Source organism: Ctenocephalides felis, unplaced genomic scaffold, assembly GCF_003426905.1.
Source record: "Ctenocephalides felis isolate EL2017-DRISC unplaced genomic scaffold, ASM342690v1 CF-g0.4_SCAFFOLD_00845, whole genome shotgun sequence".
Lineage (NCBI taxonomy): Eukaryota > Metazoa > Arthropoda > Insecta > Siphonaptera > Pulicidae > Ctenocephalides > Ctenocephalides felis.
This window is the reverse complement of record NW_020536999.1, coordinates 92,717,504-92,739,796: the sequence shown is the minus strand read 5'-3', so window position 1 is coordinate 92,739,796 and position 22,293 is coordinate 92,717,504. Positions and strand designations below refer to the sequence as shown.

At 32.3% G+C, this 22,293-nt stretch overlaps 2 protein-coding genes across 2 annotated transcripts in view; both read left to right on the top strand.

Annotated features, from left to right (window-relative positions):
- LOC113363044 (mediator of RNA polymerase II transcription subunit 23-like) overlaps positions 1–17,599 on the top strand; it is a 22,784-nt gene extending 5,185 nt beyond the window's left edge. Inside the window, 19 exon segments of the mRNA XM_026605532.1 lie at positions 10,898–10,946; positions 11,014–11,134; positions 11,469–11,596; positions 11,665–11,872; positions 11,944–12,107; positions 12,184–12,289; positions 12,292–12,325; positions 12,403–12,494; positions 12,497–12,518; positions 13,114–13,223; positions 13,304–13,386; positions 13,487–13,555; positions 13,621–13,708; positions 14,084–14,218; positions 14,221–14,245; positions 14,777–14,926; positions 15,049–15,183; positions 15,264–15,461; positions 17,179–17,599. Coding sequence (XP_026461317.1) covers positions 10,898–10,946; positions 11,014–11,134; positions 11,469–11,596; positions 11,665–11,872; positions 11,944–12,107; positions 12,184–12,289; positions 12,292–12,325; positions 12,403–12,494; positions 12,497–12,518; positions 13,114–13,223; positions 13,304–13,386; positions 13,487–13,555; positions 13,621–13,708; positions 14,084–14,218; positions 14,221–14,245; positions 14,777–14,926; positions 15,049–15,183; positions 15,264–15,461; positions 17,179–17,599 — 2,338 coding nt within the window.
- A 431-nt stretch (positions 17,600–18,030) lies between these two features.
- On the top strand, positions 18,031–22,293 carry LOC113363043 (trypsin-1-like). The gene is made up of 6 exons (XM_026605531.1): positions 18,031–18,059; positions 20,428–20,579; positions 20,790–20,985; positions 21,261–21,502; positions 21,564–21,730; positions 22,120–22,293. Exons 1-6 carry the CDS (start codon positions 18,031–18,033, stop codon positions 22,291–22,293), a joined length of 960 nt encoding a protein of 319 aa, XP_026461316.1.

The window sequence follows — 22,293 nt, the reverse complement described above, 5'->3', positions numbered from 1 at the left end:
AAATTGCGCAAAGACTGGGGACGAATCGTAGGTCTGATGACAAGAATAACATTTGGCAACAACCTGAGAAACGAAGGCGGTGTGTCCGAGGTCATTTGCAAGTTGCACAAATATTTAGGAGCCTTTGAGAAAGCTTTGAGAGACAGGAATACCATATACTTCAACGGTAAGCTTAATCCTGTGCAATTTCTACTACACCAATAAACACTATTCTTCCTAGGTGACGTTCCCGGGATAATGGACTACATCATGTGGCCCCACTTTGAACGTTTCTGTGTCATCTATCTCATGGAGGATCCTTTTAAGTATCATGGGCACTCCCTGCCACCTTTGGACGAATCCAAGTTGCCGTTGATGAACAGATGGGCGTACAATATGGCCAAGAGGGATGAGGTGCACAGGACAAGGCACAAGATTGAGAAACATTTTAGGATGGTCCAGATGTATAAATCGGGTGATGTCGATTATGACTCTTTATGACTAGACGGGGAGCAGGAAAAGATGAATTTTGAGAGGAGGAAGATGTTGGAAAAGCATAAAATGTGACAGAATTGATATGGCCACGATTTGGGAAAAGTGAAGCAGGAAAGGTGAACTTTGCGAAAAGAAAGATGTTGGAGAAGCATAAAATGTGAGAGAATTGATATGGTCACTATTTGATTCCTCGAGAAGATGGTGAATCAACTGCAAAAACAAATTGTGACCAAAACAAGGAAAATCTGGTGAATGATGATCGTTGGCCATGTTGTTAGTTTTGAATCTGCTTCATGGTTCTAGAAACAAAGAACATCTGTATTCTACTTCTTTGCAGTAAATTTTGTTCTGCAATCCAGGAGCTTTAGATCTAAACTACCTATTTTTGATCAAAATCCAGCAAATAAACGAGGATTTTTCTTCTGGTGCAGAGATAAAATTTAGAAAACATGCCAACATCTGTGTTTTTCTTATTGTCTAAACTTGATCTCGGTCAGCAAATATCAGAATTTAAATAAATTACCATTTGGAAATGAACAATAGTTGATTTTAAAACAACATAGAAGCAGGAAGAAAAGAATCAACTTTTTTAATATTTTTTTAATGCTACATTTTATACAAATTAAAAAAAAATATTTGTAACGTATTTTTAAATATAATTTCTAAAAAAATTCTGAGCTATTAATCATTTATTTTTTCTTGTCTCTGAATTAATAATCAATAACTAATTAAACATTTATCTAGTAAAAACATAAATAACATATTTAACTTCGAAAAAAAAAAGTGCAAGAACTTTTGGAAAAGTGGTACTTGGTTGGACAAATCTCTTGTTATGACGACAACTATACCAATTTTAGTAATTATTGCTATAGTAGAAACTTTTAGGAATAATTCGTTCGAACAGTATTTAAAATAGTTTTGAAAATTTTGCATATTTGACAATTGGGTACAAATCTAGTACGCCAAATTTTTGACATTCATCGAAATATATATATTTTTAAATTGTTTATATGAAAAAATGTTAACAAATTTCGTTTCTAATTATAGATTAATGTGTAAATTTTTATATTTAAATAAAGAACTTATTGTTTAAATAAATTTGCTTGATATTTTCTATAATTTTCCAGAAAAATATGCAAAGTTGTTCGACAGCGAGGTAATACAAAAAGCAATAATGGCAAAATTAGTCGTCCACACTCCTGGACTTGTCCCAATCATCATCATATATTTTTTCAGAACCTTGGCATCATCATCAGGTGGCGATTCGGCTTTCTCAGAGTTGGCTTCTGAAAGTGCCCTCAGATTAAAACTTCTAAAACAACGATTGGCCAGAAGAAAAACACAGTTAGCAGAATTAAGAAGTTTGTTGAAGAAAGATGCCGTTTCAGCAAGAGTCAAATGGACTTGCTTTGTTTGCGCTGTTTTGAGCTGCAAGGAGGGTGGTAAGGAAAAAATGATGTCCAGTAACTGATGTTTTTACTTCACTCAAAAACTACAGTCTAGTTCTATTTTGGGAGAGATTTGCCATTGACATCATATCTTTTCACATCTTAAGATGTTCTTTGCTAATTTAGTAATATCTATTTATCAATCTTTAGAAGGAGCAAAAATAGAACCATTTCCTCACTGGTTTATTGATGCAAATGGAAAAACGAGAAGTCAAGGAGTTAGGTGAACTTTTAAACAAGATGCCAAGTTTCCAACGTGTCACTGAATTAATTTTAAAAAGCTATGACAAACTGAAATTGTCAGACGATATTTTAGGTAAAAGTGGTTAACAGACAAGTTATGATCAATTGGATGCCAATATTTTGATCCATTTTAGGATTATTATACTGGACTCTTATTTTAAACCTCAAACCTCATTTGATGACTTTAAGTGGTCGAAGATTGCAAAACAGCTTCCCATCTTTGTTTTTAAATTCGTCCAACTTCAAATACATTTTAGACAACTCGGTGCCAAAATATATTTTTAGAATGATACCATCATCCCATAGTTTATTGGAAGAAAGGTAACTACTATTTGTGATAACAATTCTGAAACGGAATTAAAAGCTTGCATTTTATTTAGGTACAAGAAAGAGCTCAGTGTAGTCGAAGGTTCCAAAATCAGGGTATATCTGCCAGTCAGTATAATGCACCTTCATAATATTTTTCACCAAGGGCCTTTGGCCAGCGGTCCTGGATCCATAAAGGTAAACAAGACCTGCATGCATTCAAATGTTTTAAATAACATCCTGCTATTTTTAGTGGGCTCTCTTCACAAAAGATTTACAAATAGCAGTTGAAAATAGTCCCTGGTGCCAATTACCTAATGGAAGCGATCTAGGTGTGAAAATGAAGTGCGTCGTTGTCTGTTCCATTGTTAATAATCCTCAAAAAGTCAGGCAACATTTTATACCTAAAAGAGTTAGAGGTCTTTTGGCACAACAGTTCCTGGTCGCCGATGGTAAGTAGATATTTACCCATAATTCTATTTTTGTTCTTTAAAATGTGTAAATTTACAGAAATATTCAAACCCAGTTCGGATAATTTGAGTTACTACCGCAACTTAAATTGGCAAGATCATTCATCCGCCACGTCCGTTGTGGAAGCGGTCAGCTCCAATCAAAACTCTAAAGATCAACTAATTGGATCAGACAGCAACAACTTGTCACCTGGCTTTAAATCTTTGCCAAATATGAATACTAAAACAAACAATAGTTTTGCTGATTTGCACAAAAAATTACGGAGCAGAAACTCAGAACAGCAATCTTCAAAAAAGACAACTTATAATCAAAAGATACCTGATAGTACATTTGCACCTAACAAGATTGATCAAACATGTCCTGATGGTACATTTGCACCTAACAACTCCAAAATTTCTTGCGGGTTTAATAATGATTCTACAAACAATTTGCTATTGGATAGTGATGAAAGTGATCCGTACCTCAATTTAAACCACAGTGACGATGATGCTTCAGAGATTGTGTGGAAAATTGGAAATCCCTTGTCTACTAACGAGCTTTCCAGCAATGAAGCTCTTGTAAGCAAAACTTCAATGAAACAAACATCTAACATTAAGAGTCCAGTACCATCTGTGAAAATAACAACAACATGCAAAAGTCAACAACCAAGAAGATTGTCCAGTGAAAAGATTTTAACTTCATCAAACAAAAAGGTACAAATTCTGTTGAAAAAATCCTACAGCGATGATGTCTTGGTGTCAAGTTCAAGTACTAGTGACTCGTCTTTTGAAGTTATAAGTTCAATTTCATCAAATAACAACAGTAGCTCCAGTATTGAACTTTTATCGTCCAACGACTCAAATCACAAAAATCCTGAAAAATTGAAATCAAAAAGTTTAACTTTGATTGATTCTAATGATTTTCTCGACTCTGATCAAGAAATTACATCTATAAGTTTGACAAACATTGACAAAGAGTTGAATCAGTTATCGAGTTATCCAGCATATGAAGATTTATCAACATTAGTAACAGACAACATTGATAAATCCACTCAGATAAACCAGTGGGAAACTTTAAGCGAGATACAAAAAGATTATCTAGATGCAACCACAAGAATGCTGAAAGAATTCTTTCCAGATGAAGAAATTTCTGGCTATATGGCCATGAACGATTCGCAGGATGTCACTTCTAGAGCACAAAGAATTTTGAATGAGATTTTGTCGGAAGTTCTGGAAAACCAGCAGTTAATGGAATACGAGCCTATGTCAACGATTTTGCTGGAAAATAGCAAACCTGTGCAAGATTTTGAAGACTCCAGTAGCTTAAATTCTTCAATAGAATCTACAATGTCTTTAAATGTCGACAAAATCTCATCAAACATTGACAAATCGTCATCAAGCTCTAAAATTCCGTTAAATGAACGTGTAGATTTAAATGAATCCGTAGGCCAGTTTGAGGGGATTACAATATCAGAAAATTTTATAGAACATGTGGTCAGTGACATCAGTTCTGACAATTTACAAAGGGCTTCAAAGTGGCAAGACTGGAAGTCTCCAAATTTTGGACCAGAGGATCTAGAAGCGTTTCTGAATCAAAATGGTAAATTATTTACAACAGAATTGACTTAGAACATTTTTTTAAACTTACATTTTTCAGAACCAAAAGAAGAAGAGCCAAAAGTCGGTTTAGCTAAATGTGTCTCACATTCAAATCTGCTGAATCAGTTTGAAGTCAAAGAACCAAAGCTGGACGAAAACTTAGGCGAATACGATCTGTACTACACGTTGTTGGACCCCAATTTGGCAGTTGCAAGATATTTCTTATTTTTTGAACAAACGGATAAAAATGCAGGTAAAAAATTAAAACTAAAAGTTGGCAAATATAAATTTTTCTAAACTTTTTTTTCCAGGGGCCGAACACCAGACTTCTGGAAATTCAGAACTTGTGCAAAATGTTGAAAGTTCAGTCTTGAGTGAAAATTCTGATGATATTTTGGATTCGGACAAATCAAAAACGATATTGGAATTGGTTGAAAATTCAGTCTTGAGTAAAAATCCTGATGATGATTTGGATTCGGACAAACCAAAAACGATATTGGATGACTTGCATTATTATAAAATGGTTTTGGGTTTAAGGAAAAAAGCAAATACGGAATTTTGGTTGTGCACCACTATTATATTCATGATTTTGTTATCGTTGTTTCTAAGCGATAGAATGAAAGAAGAAAAATAGTTGAAAAAAACTTGTTTTTGTAAGAGTAGAGTACAACTTACAGTATTTTGTTATAAGACAAAAATGTGGAAAATTTTATAATCTAAAATATTGTAGAAGACTGTATTTAAAATTAGAGGCTTGTATAAAAGTTATAGTTAAAAATGTAAGAAATGTTCAGACATTTTGAATTTGCAAATATAAAGTATATAGAGGCCTAAAAATTACATGTAAAAGATTATGAGACTAACTTATAGATAATTTGTAAAATAACCGATTTTCTAACTTTCGTTAACGTTTTCTCAAAAACGGCTGGACCGATTTTACAAAACCATTCGTAAGATATTGAGAATGATGTTTATTAGTTTTTGATAAAGATCGGCCGAGCCGTTTCTTCGTAATTACATGTTGAAGATCTTTTTGTGTATGTGAGCCAATTTTTGACCTTTCGTCGACGTTATCTCAAAAACGACTGGACTGATTTTACAAATTCAAAAACAATTCTAAATATATTTATTGGGCATAGTGTATTTTAGTTTTTGGTAAAGATCAACCGGACCATTTCTTCGTAATAATATGTAAAAACTGCCATTTTTTGTACATTTAGCTCCGTATCTCTGAAACAGATGGACCTGCCTTTGTAAAAAGCTAACCACTTCTCCCCATCATTGCAAATTGCATGTTTTTTGGATCATTCAAATCGGATGCTCTGTTCTCTAAAAAACTAGATTTCTATTTTTTGCACTCTTTGCTCCGTAACTCCGAAACGGCTGGATCAATCTTAGCTAAAAACTGATCACCACATCTCCCTATCAATGGAAATCGAATGTTTTTGAATCATTGAAATCGGTTGATCCTTGGGACGAAAAATTGTAACCATACATACATACACACACATCCATTTTTTTTTTGAGGTATGCCAAAATGTTCAGAAACCTTTGAAACGTGAAGATATGCAAAAAGTATCAATTTCGATTTTTAGACGATTATAATAACTTACCCTACGGGAAGGTAATGGATTAATTACATTTATATGATTATAGATATTATTAGTATGTTTCAATGATATCAATTGAAAATAGTTTTCACATTTTATCCATAATAACTCTTCTTTTATCTATGATTTTATGTAAATTGATAATTCTAATTCTTGTTGATAAAGTCAAGTATTTACAAACTCATGTAACTAGCCTTAAGGCAAAATGCTACTTACAACTAATTTTATTAACTAATTTAAAAGTTAAGATTAAAAATTTCAAAAAAAAAAAACATCCAAAACTTTGAATTTGGCGCTATTTCAAAGTTTGCCAAACCTCATAGATGTCTCTTTCAGCCATTTTGTTTATAATGACATGCAAATTAGACTGAAAGTTAGACTTTTAGGTTAGAATTGATTTGTGACTGAATAAACTTAAACAAATGTGATAAATTACATTAAAATAATAATAAAATGATATTAAAAATATTATTAAATAATATTTAGTCATTTAATACAAGTTTCCGAACGTACTTTCATATTTAGTCTTATTCTGTCAAAATTTTGAGGTTAGGAGTGATTTGTTAATAAAACTAAAATAAATATTAATATTAAATTATAAAGACTGTTTAAACGTTAATAAAATGTAAACATTGACATTCCTAAATGATATTTTGTAATTTTATAACATTTTCATAATATAAATAGTGTTATATGTATTTTGGAGCAAAATGTCTCAAGAGACACAGATAAATACTATTATTAATAATATACTAGTAAGTTTAGTTAATATATAAATTGTATATATTTATATATATATATATATATAATAAATATAAATACAATAAATACAATAAATATTGTTATATATTATAAATATTTATATCTATAAGTCATTCTTGTTCTACTAAAGACTTCTTGGTCGTTTAAGAATAACAACAGTAAATTGTTGTAAAAAATGCTAAAATCCATAGAATACTTTTATTTTGAACTGTTTTTCATTTGTCCTCTTGCTTTGGATCTTTTTATTACTTTTTAAATTTAATTGCGGTCCTTTTTTTTTATTATTATACATGAATTTATATGCTTGACCGAACATGACGTGTAAAATTATAATTGTAAATCTGTAGTAATATAAGAAGGCTTTAAAAAATACAAAATCTCAGGCCTGTCCTGTTGTTAATGTATTCATGTGGTAAAAGCTATTCATCGATTTCATTTGAAATGAAAGTTTATAAAAATATTAGTTTAACGATGCATTTATTATTATTCAATTAATGTACCATTTTTGTTTTTACAATAATATTTTACATCGTAATTGTTATATCCGGTAAATTACTCATCATTCTACATCATCCTCTTGCTTTTAGTATTTCAATTACTTTTTCATTTTTTTATTTTTAATTATTATTATAATTTTTATACCTAACCTAACAACATGTATAATAGTAAAAAATTGTAGTAATATAAGAATGCTTTAAAAATACAAAATTTCAGGCTTGTCCTGTTGTTGAGTGGTAAAAGTTATTCATCGATTTATCATCAATTTTTTTAAAATTAAAAAATATTAGGCTAACAAGACTTTTATCATTATTCAATGTTTGTATCATTTTTGTCTTTATAATAATATTTTACATTGTAATAGCCTTATCTGGTAAATTACTCATCATTTTATATTGTCCTCCTGCTTTTAGTATTTCAATTATTTTATTTTTATTATTATACAATAATTTTCTTACCTAACCTAACAGGACAACAAGAAAACTTGTAGGATTAAAAATAGGCTTATAAAATGCAAGAATTTTTCATTGATTTATCATAAATTTTTTTTGAAATGATAGTTTTTATTATATATATATTATGTTCACTAATCAATTAATTAACTACCATATGTAGATTTATTTACTTATTTGTTTATATAAATATTTCTTTATTTAAATGATTGTTTTCTTCTCCAGAAAGTTGATGGGATAGAAGAATCCTTCTCCTGTTTTCTATCCCACAAAAATGACGCAGAAAATGAATCCATGGCTCAATACCAATCTCAATTGGGCACAATTTTTTCATCGTTGTCTCAAGAAAATTTAGAAGCTGCTATCAAATATTATTTAAAACAAACAGCAACTTTAACTAACCACAGCAAGTTGAAATGTTTGTTGGGACTTCTTGAAAAATTAGTTGGGAGCAATGTCTTACCACCAAGGTAATAAATAATTATATATGTTTATATATATATATATATATATATATATATATGCATGTATTTTCTTCCAGGGTGGTTTGTGAGAGCATCCTGGCTTGCGAGAAGCTGGTTTACCAAAACCAGGAGTTCTGGATTGAATGTTTTAATTTGATGCGCAGGATCATTGGGGGTGTTGACTATAAAGGAGTTAGAGAGATCATGAAGGTACCAATATTTAGATTTTATTACTCATTGGACTCTTATTTAGTTATTGAGACATTTCTTTTCCTCAGGGTTGCAGAGAAAAGGCCCAGACACTGCCCCAGGTCTTGAATTCCAGCTCTGTACCACAATTGAGAGCTTTGGAAAATGTGATTGAATACATCTTTGATAGAAATGCTTGTTTGCTTCCTGGTTACTTTATAGTGACTGAAATACAAAAGGCTTATCCTGATAACAAAAATTGGCCACATTGGGTAAGTATCACATCATCAATCAGCAATGGTGCCAATAATTGTTTAAATAAATATTTTGCATTATAAATGTTTCAATTTATATTTTGCAGAAATTAGCCAATCTATTCTCATCCTTTGTGGAAAGCTTTCGAGCAACTGCCCAAATGGTGTCAGTTATTGGACATTCTCATATGCTACCAGTTGTAGAACATACTGGTTACGCTGATCATCTTATAAATCCCTGGAAATTAGACAGCACTACTTTGAAGTTTTCTTTGAAAGGTAAAAAAAAGATATAAAGATTTATAAATGAATATTTTATATTTGTTTGTTTGTTTGCAGGAAATTTGCCATATGATGCTGATTTGTTGAAGCCACAAACTGAATTGCTGAGATATGTTTTGGAACAACCTTATTCCAGAGATATGGTTTGCTCGATACTGGGACTTCAAAAACAAGTATGTTGCATAGTCAGGTAAATAAAAATAGCATGTTACAACTGATGAGTCTTTTACTTCAGCACAAACAAAGATGTATAGCCCTGGAGGAGCAACTGGTAGCTTTAGTGGTTTTAGCAATGGAGCGTTCTGAGCAAGACACTTCTGATACCATCTCATCCCCAAGTAGTTCTTCTCAATCTGCATCAGCATCTGGAGGAACTCCAGGATCTACCAGTGGAACTACGCCTTCTGGAGCAAGTCAATCTGATGACAACACTTGCACCAGCTCCCAGACTCATTGGTTGTGGTTACATTTGTCTTCTCAGTTGATTTATTTTGTACTGTTTCAGTTTGCCAACTTTTCAAGTGTTGTTACTGCTTTATATGATAAGGTAATAAAGGAATGTGATAAAAAAATTAGATGAGGTTTCAATAATATTATTTTTAGTTGTCCGGAAGAGATTTGCGCAAAGGCAGAGATCATTTAATGTGGGTACTCCTGCAATTCATATCAGGCAGCATTCAGAGAAATCCTGTATGTACAAATAAACAACTATTGTTCCAAAATACATTGTCCAGTATGAATAATTAATATTTTTTCTTAGTTGACTAATTTTCTGCCAGTGTTGCGCCTGTATGACTTACTGTACCCGAGAAAGAGCCTTTACCAGTACCTGATTTTAACAAACCACAATGCACCCATAGAATGGCTGCAACTTGCATCTGGATCATCCAAAAAGGCTCACTCAACTTATGTTTTTGTGCTTTGCATAGACCTTTGCCAATAACTCTTAAACATCACCATGAGTAAGAGTAAAAGAACACAAAAATACTTTCCTGAATGGTCTAATTTTTTTTATCCATTTCCAGGTTCCTCCAACATCTGGTGATGCCCACAACACATCCCTCTGTCTTGGTTCAGACTACCGAATAGTGCTCCTCTGCAATGCCTATTCCACAAACCAGGACAACTTTTCCAGACCGATGGCAGCATTGGTAGAGACAATTTTAGGAAACCAGAAGTCAACCATGGCTCCCAATACTTCAGGAACCGGCAGTGTGAGTGGAGCGGGAGGTGAAGCAGTTGGGGAGTGGAACTGCTTCTGGAACTAGCGCTGGAAACTCTGGCAGCATGCCAATAGTGAGGGATAAAGGAGAAGGACTTATGGTCTTATCCAGCAGGATTGTAATTGAGTTTGATTTTAGGTTCCTTTGTCTATGAGCATCCTAGATCTTTAACAGTGCATTCAAAGATGTCTTTGATCCATTCGGTGGTCACTCATGTCATCAAGTTGGCACAGACACAAAACAAAAGTTCTCCAGGACAGAGCAACATGGCTCCTGCACTTGTTGAAACTTATTCAAGACTGCTGGTGTACACAGAAATTGAGAGCTTGGGAATAAAAGGATTTATAAGTACGCACGCATAAAAATTGGTACTAAAAACTGCATTGCATCATGTATTGTCCATTTTTAGGTCAACTCTTGCCAACAGTCTTCAAATCTCATGCTTGGGGTATCTTGTTTACGTTGTTGAAATGTTTTCCTATCGGATGCACCATATTCACCCACATTATAGGGTGCAGTTGTTGTCACATTTGCATTCTTTGGCTGCTGTTCCTCAGACCAATCAGACACAATTGCATTATGGTTAGTAGATTGATTTAGAAGTATCAATTAAGAATTGATTAAAACTGTTTTGTATCTTTCAGTGTTGAAAGTACTGCTTTGAGGTTGATCACTGGTTTAGGAAGTCATGAGGTAAATATATATACATTCATGTATACATTTATAATATATATAATTGCATCTATTTTTATATTTTCAGGTTCAACCTCAGTTAAGCAGATTTCTATCAGAACCCAAAGCTTTGGTCTCTGCAGAAAGTGAAGAGCTCAACAGGGCACTTGTGTTGACATTGGCCCGGTCAATGCATATTACTGGAACAGGTAATACCGTGATTTTAGAGTTGTTCTGGAACATCATGATGTTTGACATTATTTAACTGGTTTATAACTTACAAGAGATTAATTTATTAGTGGTCTTTCTGAGAGTCATTCTACACCACTACTGAATTTCTTATGTATGTCCACTTTATCTTCTCCATTCATCTCCAGTACCACATTTCAGAGCTCTTCAGGTAGATTTGCTCATGTTTTTTATAATTCATATTTCTGATCCCTACAGAGCCATGCTCCAAATATTACAAAATGCATATACCAACTTTAAGCTAGTTTTAACTGGATTTTAAATAGTACAATGAATTCAATTCTTTTCTCCTAGGTTCTGATAACATCTCTGGTGCCTGGTGCAAAGAACTCCTGAATACCATAATGCAAAACACACCACACTCGTGGGCCAATCACACTTTACAGTGCTTCCCAAATGTCCTAAATGAATTCTTCACACAGGTAAGGAAAAAAATATTTCAGGAGAAAATACTCCTGCACAATTCATAACTTGGTCTTTTTCCTTTCAGAATCCTGTTCCAAAAGAGAACAGACAACAGTTGAAGAAGTCAGTTGATGAGGAGTTCAGAAATTGGAGTTGTATGTCCAACGAGAATGATATAATTGCTCATTTTAGTGTTGCTGGAACACCACCGTTGTTCCTTTGTCTTCTGTGGAAGATGATCCTCGAGACTGATCGTGTCAGTGTTGTAGCTTATAAGATTTTAGAAAGGATTGGTAAATAAAGGATAATAAGTCAAATTTTACAAAAATTTTTTCACTGTTTTATAAATGGCTCCTTTTTTTAGGTGCAAGGGCCTTGTCTGCACATCTCCGTAAATTCTGTGATTATTTTGTGTTTGAAGTGACGACCTCTGCAGGACAACAACAAGTCAACAAATGTGTGGACACCATTAATGATATGATTTGGAAATATAATATTATTACAATTGATCGGCTTGTCTTGTGCCTAGTAAATATAATAGAAATTTACTACACTAAATATTGTGCAGCAGATTAAATTTATTAATTCACAATTTTTTCTGTAGGCTTTAAGGACCCAAGAAGGCAGTGAAGCTCAAGTTTGCTTTTTCATAATACAATTATTATTGTTAAAAGCATCTGAAGTCAGAAATAGAGTTCATGATTTCGTGAAGGAAATAGTCCAGAGCATTGGAAGCAATCCAATTGGTAAAAATGAATTATATATAATATATATATATATAATATTATATATATGATTTATTTTTATATCTATTTATATTTAGGCATGAAAAGCATTTGGCTTTCCACAGAAAATATCCAGAAAAGTTTGCCCCCGAAGAAAGTAATCCTACAGGAGCTTACAGTCCTCTTCCAGTTTTATTGGAAATGTTTGTTTAAGGTTTGTAAAATCTCTCAATAATTTTATTTACATTTTCAATTAGTTTTAATTAATATTTAAATGATATTTTAAAATATTAAATAATTTATATTTTTGGGGTTGAATAATATTTCAAAAGTGTATTATAATTTTTTGAGTTTTTTTTTTAAAGCTATACTTTTTTTCATAGGATAGTGAATTTGAGAATGTTATACCTCAATAAGTCTACTATAATGACAAATACTAAAACTGATAAGAAAGAATTCTCTTAGAATTTTTAATTTTAGAATTAGAAATTTTTGAGATATCTATAATTATTTGAGAAAAGTACATATATATCGTAGCTATATAACTTAAAAGTTGAAAAAGCAAATTTCAAATTAGTTCGATATCCTAGTTCTATTAGTTCTAAATGTAAAAAATACTAAAATCGATGTGTTCTCTTGAAAAATATGAATTTTAGTTATATTTTATACTTGTAAATTGTTTTGCACATTAAATATTTTTAGTAGCGTTTTGTTAAATAAATAGTTTTAATGTATAGCTTATAAATAATATATTAATAATAAATTTAAAAATAAAAATATAGTTAATAATATAATTATTATTTTTTCAGGTTTCTTCCAGTATTTGATATAGTAATACATAGATATTTGGAAATATCTGCAGTTCGAAAAAGTTTGGAAATACTTTTGGATCATTTAGGATGTTTATATAAATTCCATGGTAAAATAACTAATTAATTAAATCATTACTAACAAATACTAATTGATAATAGATTAATTAATTAATTTTCCATTTATTAGACCGTCCGGTGACATATTTATATAATACTTTACATTATTATGAACGAAAAATCAGGGACAGTCCACCTTTGAAAAGAAGACTGGTAATAAAAGAATAATAATAATAATATATAATATATATGTGTATATATATATATATATATATATATATATATATTAGTTATTATTTTATATTTTTTTTAGGTTTCTGCAATTTTGGGGTCCTTGAAAGATATAAGGCCTCCAAATTGGGCTCTTAGTGAAACTTATCAGGTAAAATACTGCAAAATATTATGATAAATTATTAGGGTTATAAATAATATTTATAATTTTTTTAGGCTTTTATGTTAAAACCTGAAACTGAAGCAGTTTTATGGATTCCTGATTTATCTTATTATATTTCCTTAGTTAAAAGGATGGTTGAAAGTAAGTAAAATTATTTTATTTATTAACTTAAGATTATATTTATTATTATCAATAATTTTATCAATATTAAATATGCATTTACTTTAATTATAATATTAGTTAATCAAGGAGAAAAAACTTTAATAGTTGTTGTGGATATTTATCCTGTCCTATTGTCAATTTTGGGTATTCCGAGTTTCTGTACAGTATTATGATGTTTGATAATATTGTAGGCCATTTAATTTTGCACCAATTTCTCTAATACATCATTCAGATTAATCAAATGATTCAAACGTTACAAGAATTGTAACAAATTAATGCACCAGAAATTACTCAGTTCAAAGTTACTGTACCATAAATAGCACACCAATACTAATATTATTAATATTTTTTTAGCTATGTCCGGTACAGTAAATCACTTCTCAGGAGTGGATTGGAGATTCAACGAATTCCCTAACGCCTCTGCCCATGCCCTTTATGCTACTTGTGTCGAATTGATGGGGCTCCCAGTGGGTCCTCCCCTGGTTGCAGGAGCCTTTTGGACGTCCTGGCCAAAGGGTAAGAAATAAGGGATAAAAATTGAAGAATAAGACATCAAAATAATGAAAGATACAGGAAGAAGCAAAAGTCTTGCAGTTTGATGTAATTTGGTACAATATTTGTTTAATTGAGATTTCTGAGTATATTGAGTTGCTGTAGGGTTATGAGGTCTTAAATAATTGTAGATAATTTAATTTAATGCCCATGGGGCTCCCAGTGGGTCCTCCCCTGGTTGCAGGAGGCCTTCTGGACGTCCTGACCAAAGGGTAAGAAATAGAGATAAAAATTGAAGTATAAGACATCAAAAAGAGAAGGGATAAAGAAGAAGCAAAAAGTCTTGCACTTTGTTTAAAGGACAGGATGTAATTTGGTACAAGATTTTTGTTTAATTGAGATTTCTGATTATGCCAAATTGCTGTAGGGTATTGAGGTCTTAAACAATGCTGTAGATAATTTTGCACAAATTTGCCAAAAGCATAATTCAAATTCATTGAATTTTTTAAGAGTTGCAGCAAGAGTTATAATAAACCAACTTTCTATTATTGGCAGGTACACAGTGATACCGCCAACAGAAATCTACAGTTGGATAAACTGTGTTGGTTTGATCCTGTCATCATTGCCCGAATCATATTGGAGTGTTTTACATGAAAGATTGCTCCAGGTCATCAATTCTAAGGAGATGGTGCAATGGCCTTACAAGTAAATATAGTAACAATAAAGCAAGAGTTGTATTTGTAGAACGATCATCAGCAAAGTTCTAAAAATTGCTATAATAATAAAGTAAATTTAATTAATAATAATCATAATTATTATTATTTTAGACATTCCCCATTCCTACTGTACAACTTTGCTCAGTCGTCCCAATGCGCCTTAGAATGCGAATTCAGTTTAGCCCTGGCAAGTGCCCATGCGGTTTGGCACCATGCCGGCCCTGGACACATTGCCCAAGTGCCCAAGTAAGTAACAAATACATAATATAATATAATATATATATATATATATATATATATATTTATAATTTATTTTTCCATTCTAGGTTTATAAAAGAAATAAAAGTACGAACCGAGGCCCAGTTATTGTTTGTGTGCCATCTGGTGGGTCCATTTCTGCAAAGGTACAATTCTGAAAGACCAAGAGCAGTCATCGAGTTGGCACAGGCACTCTATGAGCAATTAGAGCAAGTTGATAAGACTCAGCAGCATTTGGAGTTTATGGATCCTGTCTGTGATCTTCTGTAAGGAAAAAAATTATAAATTTATATATATATATATATATATATATATATATGTGTGTGTGTGTGTGTGTTTATGTATAAATTTTAAGACTATTCAGCAGTTAAGTTTGTCCTGTTTAAATTTGGTATCAGTGCATTAAGATAAAAATTTAAAGTAATGTTTATGATGATGGATTCTAATCATTTTTAGTTATTCAGTTAGACTATTGCAGACTCTGCTAATCTGTACACTGTAAAATCTGTAGTTGTCCACCTTTTTTGCTATTTGGGAAGAACTTCTATCTGTGGAATCTGACTACAGTTCTGGTCTTTATTTTGAATCCACTCTTTTGATTGCATTTGGAGTCTCATTTTTGATCTTGCACCTGATCATTTTGCTAATTTGTTTTGTGATCAGTGCATCGACATTGATTTGTCAGCAATGCATCAACAGACTCTGCCAATCTTGTAGAGACTGTAAAATCAATAGGTGTCTACCTTTTTTTGCTTCTTGGAATAACTTCTTTTTGCTTCTGGTCCTGTGCTGTCATTACTTTGGATCCAATCTTTTGATTGAATTTGGAGTGTCATTTTTTATTTATCATCTGCATCTGATCACTTTACTAATTGTTTGTCATCTAGTTTAATTATTTGGTCCTCTAAGTTGTGTTCTCCAATTTTAGAAGTTTTATCAGTATCTAGTTGTACAATCTTCTACTACATCACCATTATGACAGCTTGACCTTAATTTGCTACTCATTTTAATTGATAGATCTGCTACTCATTTTAATTGATAGAGTTGGAAGTTAGGCTCTTCCTTAATTAATCCAGAATCTCTCCTGGTTAATTTTGTTTATCTAAAATATTTATCAGAACTTTTGTGAGATTAAACTACATTCATTCCTGTATTGAAATTGATGTCTGATCATTGATCCTACAACTGGTGTCTTTGCTAACTCTTTGTCTTGGTGTCTTTGTCATCTAAATTGTCTTTAAAATATATTATCTATTATGGTTTATACAGAAGTATCTGATGTCGAATCTACTACTACATCAATCACAACAGCTTGACCTTTATCTGCTATTCATCTCAATTTATGTTGGAAGTTGGAAATTAAGTTCTTTCTCATTTAATCCAGAATCTCTCCTGGTTAAATTTGTTGATTTATCAGAACTTTTATGAAATAAAACTACAGTCATTCCTGTATTGAAATTGATGTCTGATTATTGATCCTGCAACTGGTGTCTTTGCTAACTCTTTGTCTTGGTGTCTTTGTCATCTAAATTGTCTTTAAAATATATTATCTATGATGGTTTATCCAGAAGTATCTGATGTCAAATCTACTACTACATCACAATCACAACAGCTTGACCTTTATCTGCAATCCATTTCAATTTATGTTGGAAGTTAAGTTCTACCTGCATTAATCCAGGATCTCGGATCTCCAGGATTTTGTTTTTTTACTAATATTCATCAGAGCTATTGTGAAATGAGACAGAGTCGTTCCTGTATTGAAAATGATGTCTGATTATCTCCTGCAACTGGTGTCTTTGCTAACTTCTTGTCTTGGTGTCTTTGTCATCCAAATTGTCTTTGTCATCCAAAATATATGATCTATCATGATTTATCCAGAAGTATCTGATTGGAAAAGTATTGATTCAGAATGCACCTGTGGTTTTCCTTGTCCAATTGTAGATTCAACCTCTTGATCTTTCACTAATTATCCTTTACCCCCAGGTATCACATCAAATACATGTTCGTCGGCGACATGATGCGCAGCGAAGTAGAACCAATAGTCAGAAGACTCCGACCAGCTCTCCAGATGCGCCTCAGATTCATAGCTCATCTCAACGTCGACGAAATCTCATCATCTTCCACTACCCCCTCGACCAACCCCAGTGGACAGAATACCCCAGCCGCAAGCACACCAGTCAGCATCAGCAGTAGTAGCAGCACTAACCAACAGCAACAACAACAGCAGCAGCAGCAGCAGCAGCAGAATATGAATGTCAATGTGAATCTGGCTGCAACCAATGCCAATCTGATCGGTGGCAATGCTGGTGTCGGGCAGAATGTTGTGTCTGGAGGAACTGGGGCTGGTGGGAATGTCAATTTGGGCAACGGTGGAAGTAGTAATAATAGTTTGGGGAATATTTAGTTAAGAGATAATTATTTTTGTATATTTTATAAAGAAATACATCCGTTTCAGTATTAATATATGTGTGTTTTATGAAGATTTTCTGTGGTGTATCATGTTTTTGGTTTTCAGAGTATACCAAGTTGCTATAGGGCATTATGGTAATTGCCAATATAGTAAATAGTAAAAATTTAGTTAAAAAATCCGTGGATAGGTACCTTTGAATATTTCATAAATTTTCACTCACTTCTAAATGTAATTTCTAATTTTTAAGTATACCGAGTTGAGGTAGGGCTCAATATATTTGGAAAAAGTTGTAGAACATTTAATTTTAAACAAAATTGTCTTATCTCATCATTCATATTAATTGAATGGTTTTGAAGTTATAAGAGATATAATAAAAAAATCATTTTTAGAAAGCTCTAAGTATTTTACTAAAGGATAGGGGCAATATGCCTCAACGTGCAGGGTCTGCCTTGAAGTAACGTATTATGCGAGAAATCGTCTTAAGGAGAAATAGATAAAAATAAAAATAATTGTAATACAGCCCTAGGGCAGGTTCTTAAGCTGAGTTAAACTCCAACTCAATTCAGGCAAGAATAGTGTGAGGGATTTACCATTGCCATTTCACACCGCAGTGCCCAAAATAGTTTAATTTCAATTAGAGTGAAAATTAATATCACTACTGCATGATATCAGGTTATCTAGAGCGAGGATTCGAATAACGTCTTATACATCATTCATATTAATCGAATGGTTTTATAGTTATAAGAGATATAATAACAAAATCATTTTCAGGCCGCCTTAAAGAAACGTATTATGCGAGAATACTTTATTAAAGAAATGTATTATGCGAGATTATATCGACGTGGTTCTGCTGTATTCCTGTATATATTATATTTTAAATAACTTTAATTAGGAGAAATAGATGAATAGAAAATTGATTGATATATCAATTATAATAATAATGGTTAGTACTGCCCTAGGGCAGATCCATAAGCTGAGTTAAACTCCATTCAGGAAAGAATAGTGTGAGATTTCCCATTGCCATTTCACACCGCAGTGCCCGAAATGGGCTATTTTCAAAAGCAAGCATATTTTTATCTATATTTTCAAGTGAAAATTGATATCACTACTGCATGATATCAGCGGTTATTTAGAGCGCGGCTTCAAACGCCTTATACATCATTCATACTAATCGAATAATTTTAAAGTTATAAGGGATATAATAAAAAAAAATCATATTTTAGAAAGCCCTGAGTACTTTATTAAAGGATAGGGGCAATATGCCTTAACGTACAGGGTATGGTACGCAGGGTGCCTCAAAGTAACATATTAAGCGAGAAATCGTCTTAAACGGAATCATATCGACGTGTTGCATATATTATATATTTTAAATAACTTTGAGAACTTTACTAGGAAAAATAGATAAATATAAAATTGATTGTTTCATTGATAATGGGCAGTGCTGCCTTAAGGCAGGTTCATAAGCTGAGTTAAACTCCATATCGGTTCAGGGAAGACTAGTTTGCGGGATTTCTCATTGCCTTTTCACACCGCAGTGCCCGAAATGGGCTATTTTCAATTGGAAACTTATTTTTCGCCATAAAGGTTAAATGAACACCTATATTAACCCTTTCCACTCGCGAATTTATGTGAATTTTGCGGCATCCGAGTGGAAAAGTTAAATATTAATGATGTATACATGTTAATAATAAGAGTACAAAAATAGTTTCTAATTTACAATTTGGAAATCATTTTTTTTATCATCAGTTTAGTATTTCACGTTCTAATTTTTTTTATCAAGAGAAATATTTTTGGGAAATTTGTATATACATTTATGTATACATATATACACATATATGTATATAAATATGTAAATATTCATGTATATTTATATGTTTTCAAAAGTACCAGCATATTTTATCATTTAGGCGATTAGAAATTTATATATATATAAATAAAAAAAATCGACAAAGCCATTAGTGTAAAAAGAAACTTGATTCGAATGATGTCTTTAACAATATTTAAAATAGTTTATAAAATTAAATTATTATTTTTAATTTGCAAATTTGGTGCTATTTTGTGTGAAGACGTTTATGAAAATTCTGAAGAGGTTTATTATGGTAAGAAATGTATTATTAATAATTATAATTAATTAAAAATTAATTAAATTTTGCAGTAATAATAATATTTTAATTAAATTTTTCAACGAATATATTGAATTTCAACAGATATTTTACCATCATGGTTAATTTCTACAAATAATAATATACATATAAATTTGCAACAAGAAAATAGCAACAAATCTGAATTTAAAATTTTGGAAATTGCAACAAACCAAGTAAGTAAAAATATAAAAAAATATATATATTTATATTTATAATATATATTATTATTTTTAGACCGATGAATTTCACCAAGTTTGCAACAAAACATTGGCAGATGGATCCACAAGATTTTGTCGACATTTTCGTTTTTGCATTTTGCCAGAGTTTATGCAAAATTTTACAAAATACGAAGAAATTGCTTGCGAAATCGATAACAGGTGAAATAATAATAATAATAATAATAATAATAATAATAATAATAATAATAATAATAAATATTGATTATCATTATATTGACCCACTGTACTTGTAATAGTACAGCAAAACTAAACGTGCAAGTCAGTGCACTTTCTTATCATATCTCTTGTACCTTTCAAACGATTCGATTATTACAAATAATGTATAAGACAAATTTATTTAAAATTAAATTATATACAACTTTTTCTAACAACAAAAGACCATACAACAACTTAGTATACTCAAAAAATGGCGAAGAAAAACGGATGTTTTATTATCCAGATACGCAGGAGTCTGTTGTCCAGAAGATTTAAACGAACGCTTTTTTTTTCCCACAAAATCGCCCCAGGAGGCCCCATCATGGGGCGAACGACCCACAGAGTTACCTTTGGGTCCCCCGCCACAGAATGGAGGACAACAGAAACCTTATAAAGGTCAGAAAATAAAAGACATATGTTTCAACGATTTTCAAAAATATTTCTCAATTTAGGCACAGTTTTCTCCTCTAGGAAAACATTATAGTAAAAATATTAATTCGCATAAGTTTTATTAAATTTTATCTAGTTTCTAAATCTAGAACAACCTATCAGAAAAAAAGTTGTACTGAAAAAACTAAAAAAAGAACACACGTATCTATCACCCAGGTTGTGGTACAAGTTCGGCCCGTGGCCCTTTGCGCATAGCAGGTGGCCAACCTGCAAATCCTGGCCGTTGGCCATGGATGGCAGCACTGTTCAGGCATTCTCAAAGTTTTTCCAACACAGGACCTTTGGAATTATTTTGTGGAGGCTCCTTGATTACTGATAGACACGTTTTGACAGCTGCTCATTGCACAAATAGGTAAGTTGGGTGAGAAGATGGATTTATGGATGTTGGTAGAAAATAGAATTAGTTGGTTGGAAATTTTGTAGGTTACAAATCTTGGTAATGTTGCATTCAAGCACTTTTGATAGTTGATTCATTAGCTAAATAAAACCACTCTACCACAACTTTTAAACAATTCCTTTAATCTGAATTCCAATCATTGGTATAACATTAAACTATCTACAACTTTTACAAACATCCCAAGTCTCAGCAATAATTCATTAGGCTCTATACCAACTATTTTCTACCAGAATGAGGCCGCGAGACCTCTTCGTCCGTCTAGGCGAAACAGATCTCTCATCAACCAGACCAGAAGGATCTTTTACAGTTGCCGAAATCCGCCAACATCGATCTTTCGATCCTTCATCCTACGAGCACGACATATCAATCATCCGACTATCAAAACCAATTCGATCTTACGACCTTAGAATATCCCCAGTCTGTCTGCCGCCAATTGGCAGCACTTGGGAGAACGAGATGGCAGTGGTCACTGGTAAGAGGAAGATCTTTGTTGATATATTCCAGGGATGTATGATTATTTTTATTGTTTTCAGGTTGGGGCAGTTCCTATTATGGAGGTCCTTTGAATAAAGGCGGTTTGAGGGAAGTTGCGGTGCCTGTTTGGAACCAGAGGGATTGTACTAATGCTTTTGCGCACCAGAAGCTGGTGAGCTCGGTTTTGTGTGCGAGCAGTAAACGAGGAGGAAAGGACAGTTGTCAGGTAAGAAGTAAGGAGAAGGTTCTTTTTAGCCAGAAGTTTGCTGGTGATAATATTTTAAGTGAATCAGTTTTCTTTGGTAAATGTTTGGTGAATCAGTTCGTCTGGTAAATACGTTATCAGACAAATACAAGACCAGACAAATATTTTGCCAAGTAAATACGTTTCAGCTTCTTGGAGACTATTTATCTGGCAAATTAGCAGTTATAAAAAAGTTAAACAAGCACAGAGTAGGCAGGTAAAAAAGTTGGCACAAAAACAAGTTTTTAGGCTAATCTGGACAAAGAGCAGAAGACCTTCTATGAAATCAATTATTCTGTCACCATCAGTCATAACCAGATACTTTTGAAATCTATATCTTCTCCATCATCATCTACTTTTTTCTCTCCCAGGGTGACAGTGGCGGTCCCTTAGTCCACAAACTATCAACAAACGGTCGTTGGGTTCTCATTGGTGTCGTCAGTTGGGGAATACGATGTGGTGAGCCAGGAAAACCAGGAGTCTACACAAGGGTCAACTCTTATTTGGATTGGATCGTTAGAAATGCAGTTTTTAGAGACAGATGA

Coding starts and splice junctions, on each gene's coding strand:
- LOC113363043 (XM_026605531.1), top strand. CDS start 18,031: ATGCCTCAACGTGCAGGGTCTGCCTTGAA. Junction 20,986..21,260: donor GCTGCTCATTGCACAAATAG/GTAAGTTGGGTG, acceptor ATTTTCTACCAG/AATGAGGCCGCGAGACCTCT. Junction 21,503..21,563: donor CGAGATGGCAGTGGTCACTG/GTAAGAGGAAGA, acceptor TATTGTTTTCAG/GTTGGGGCAGTTCCTATTAT.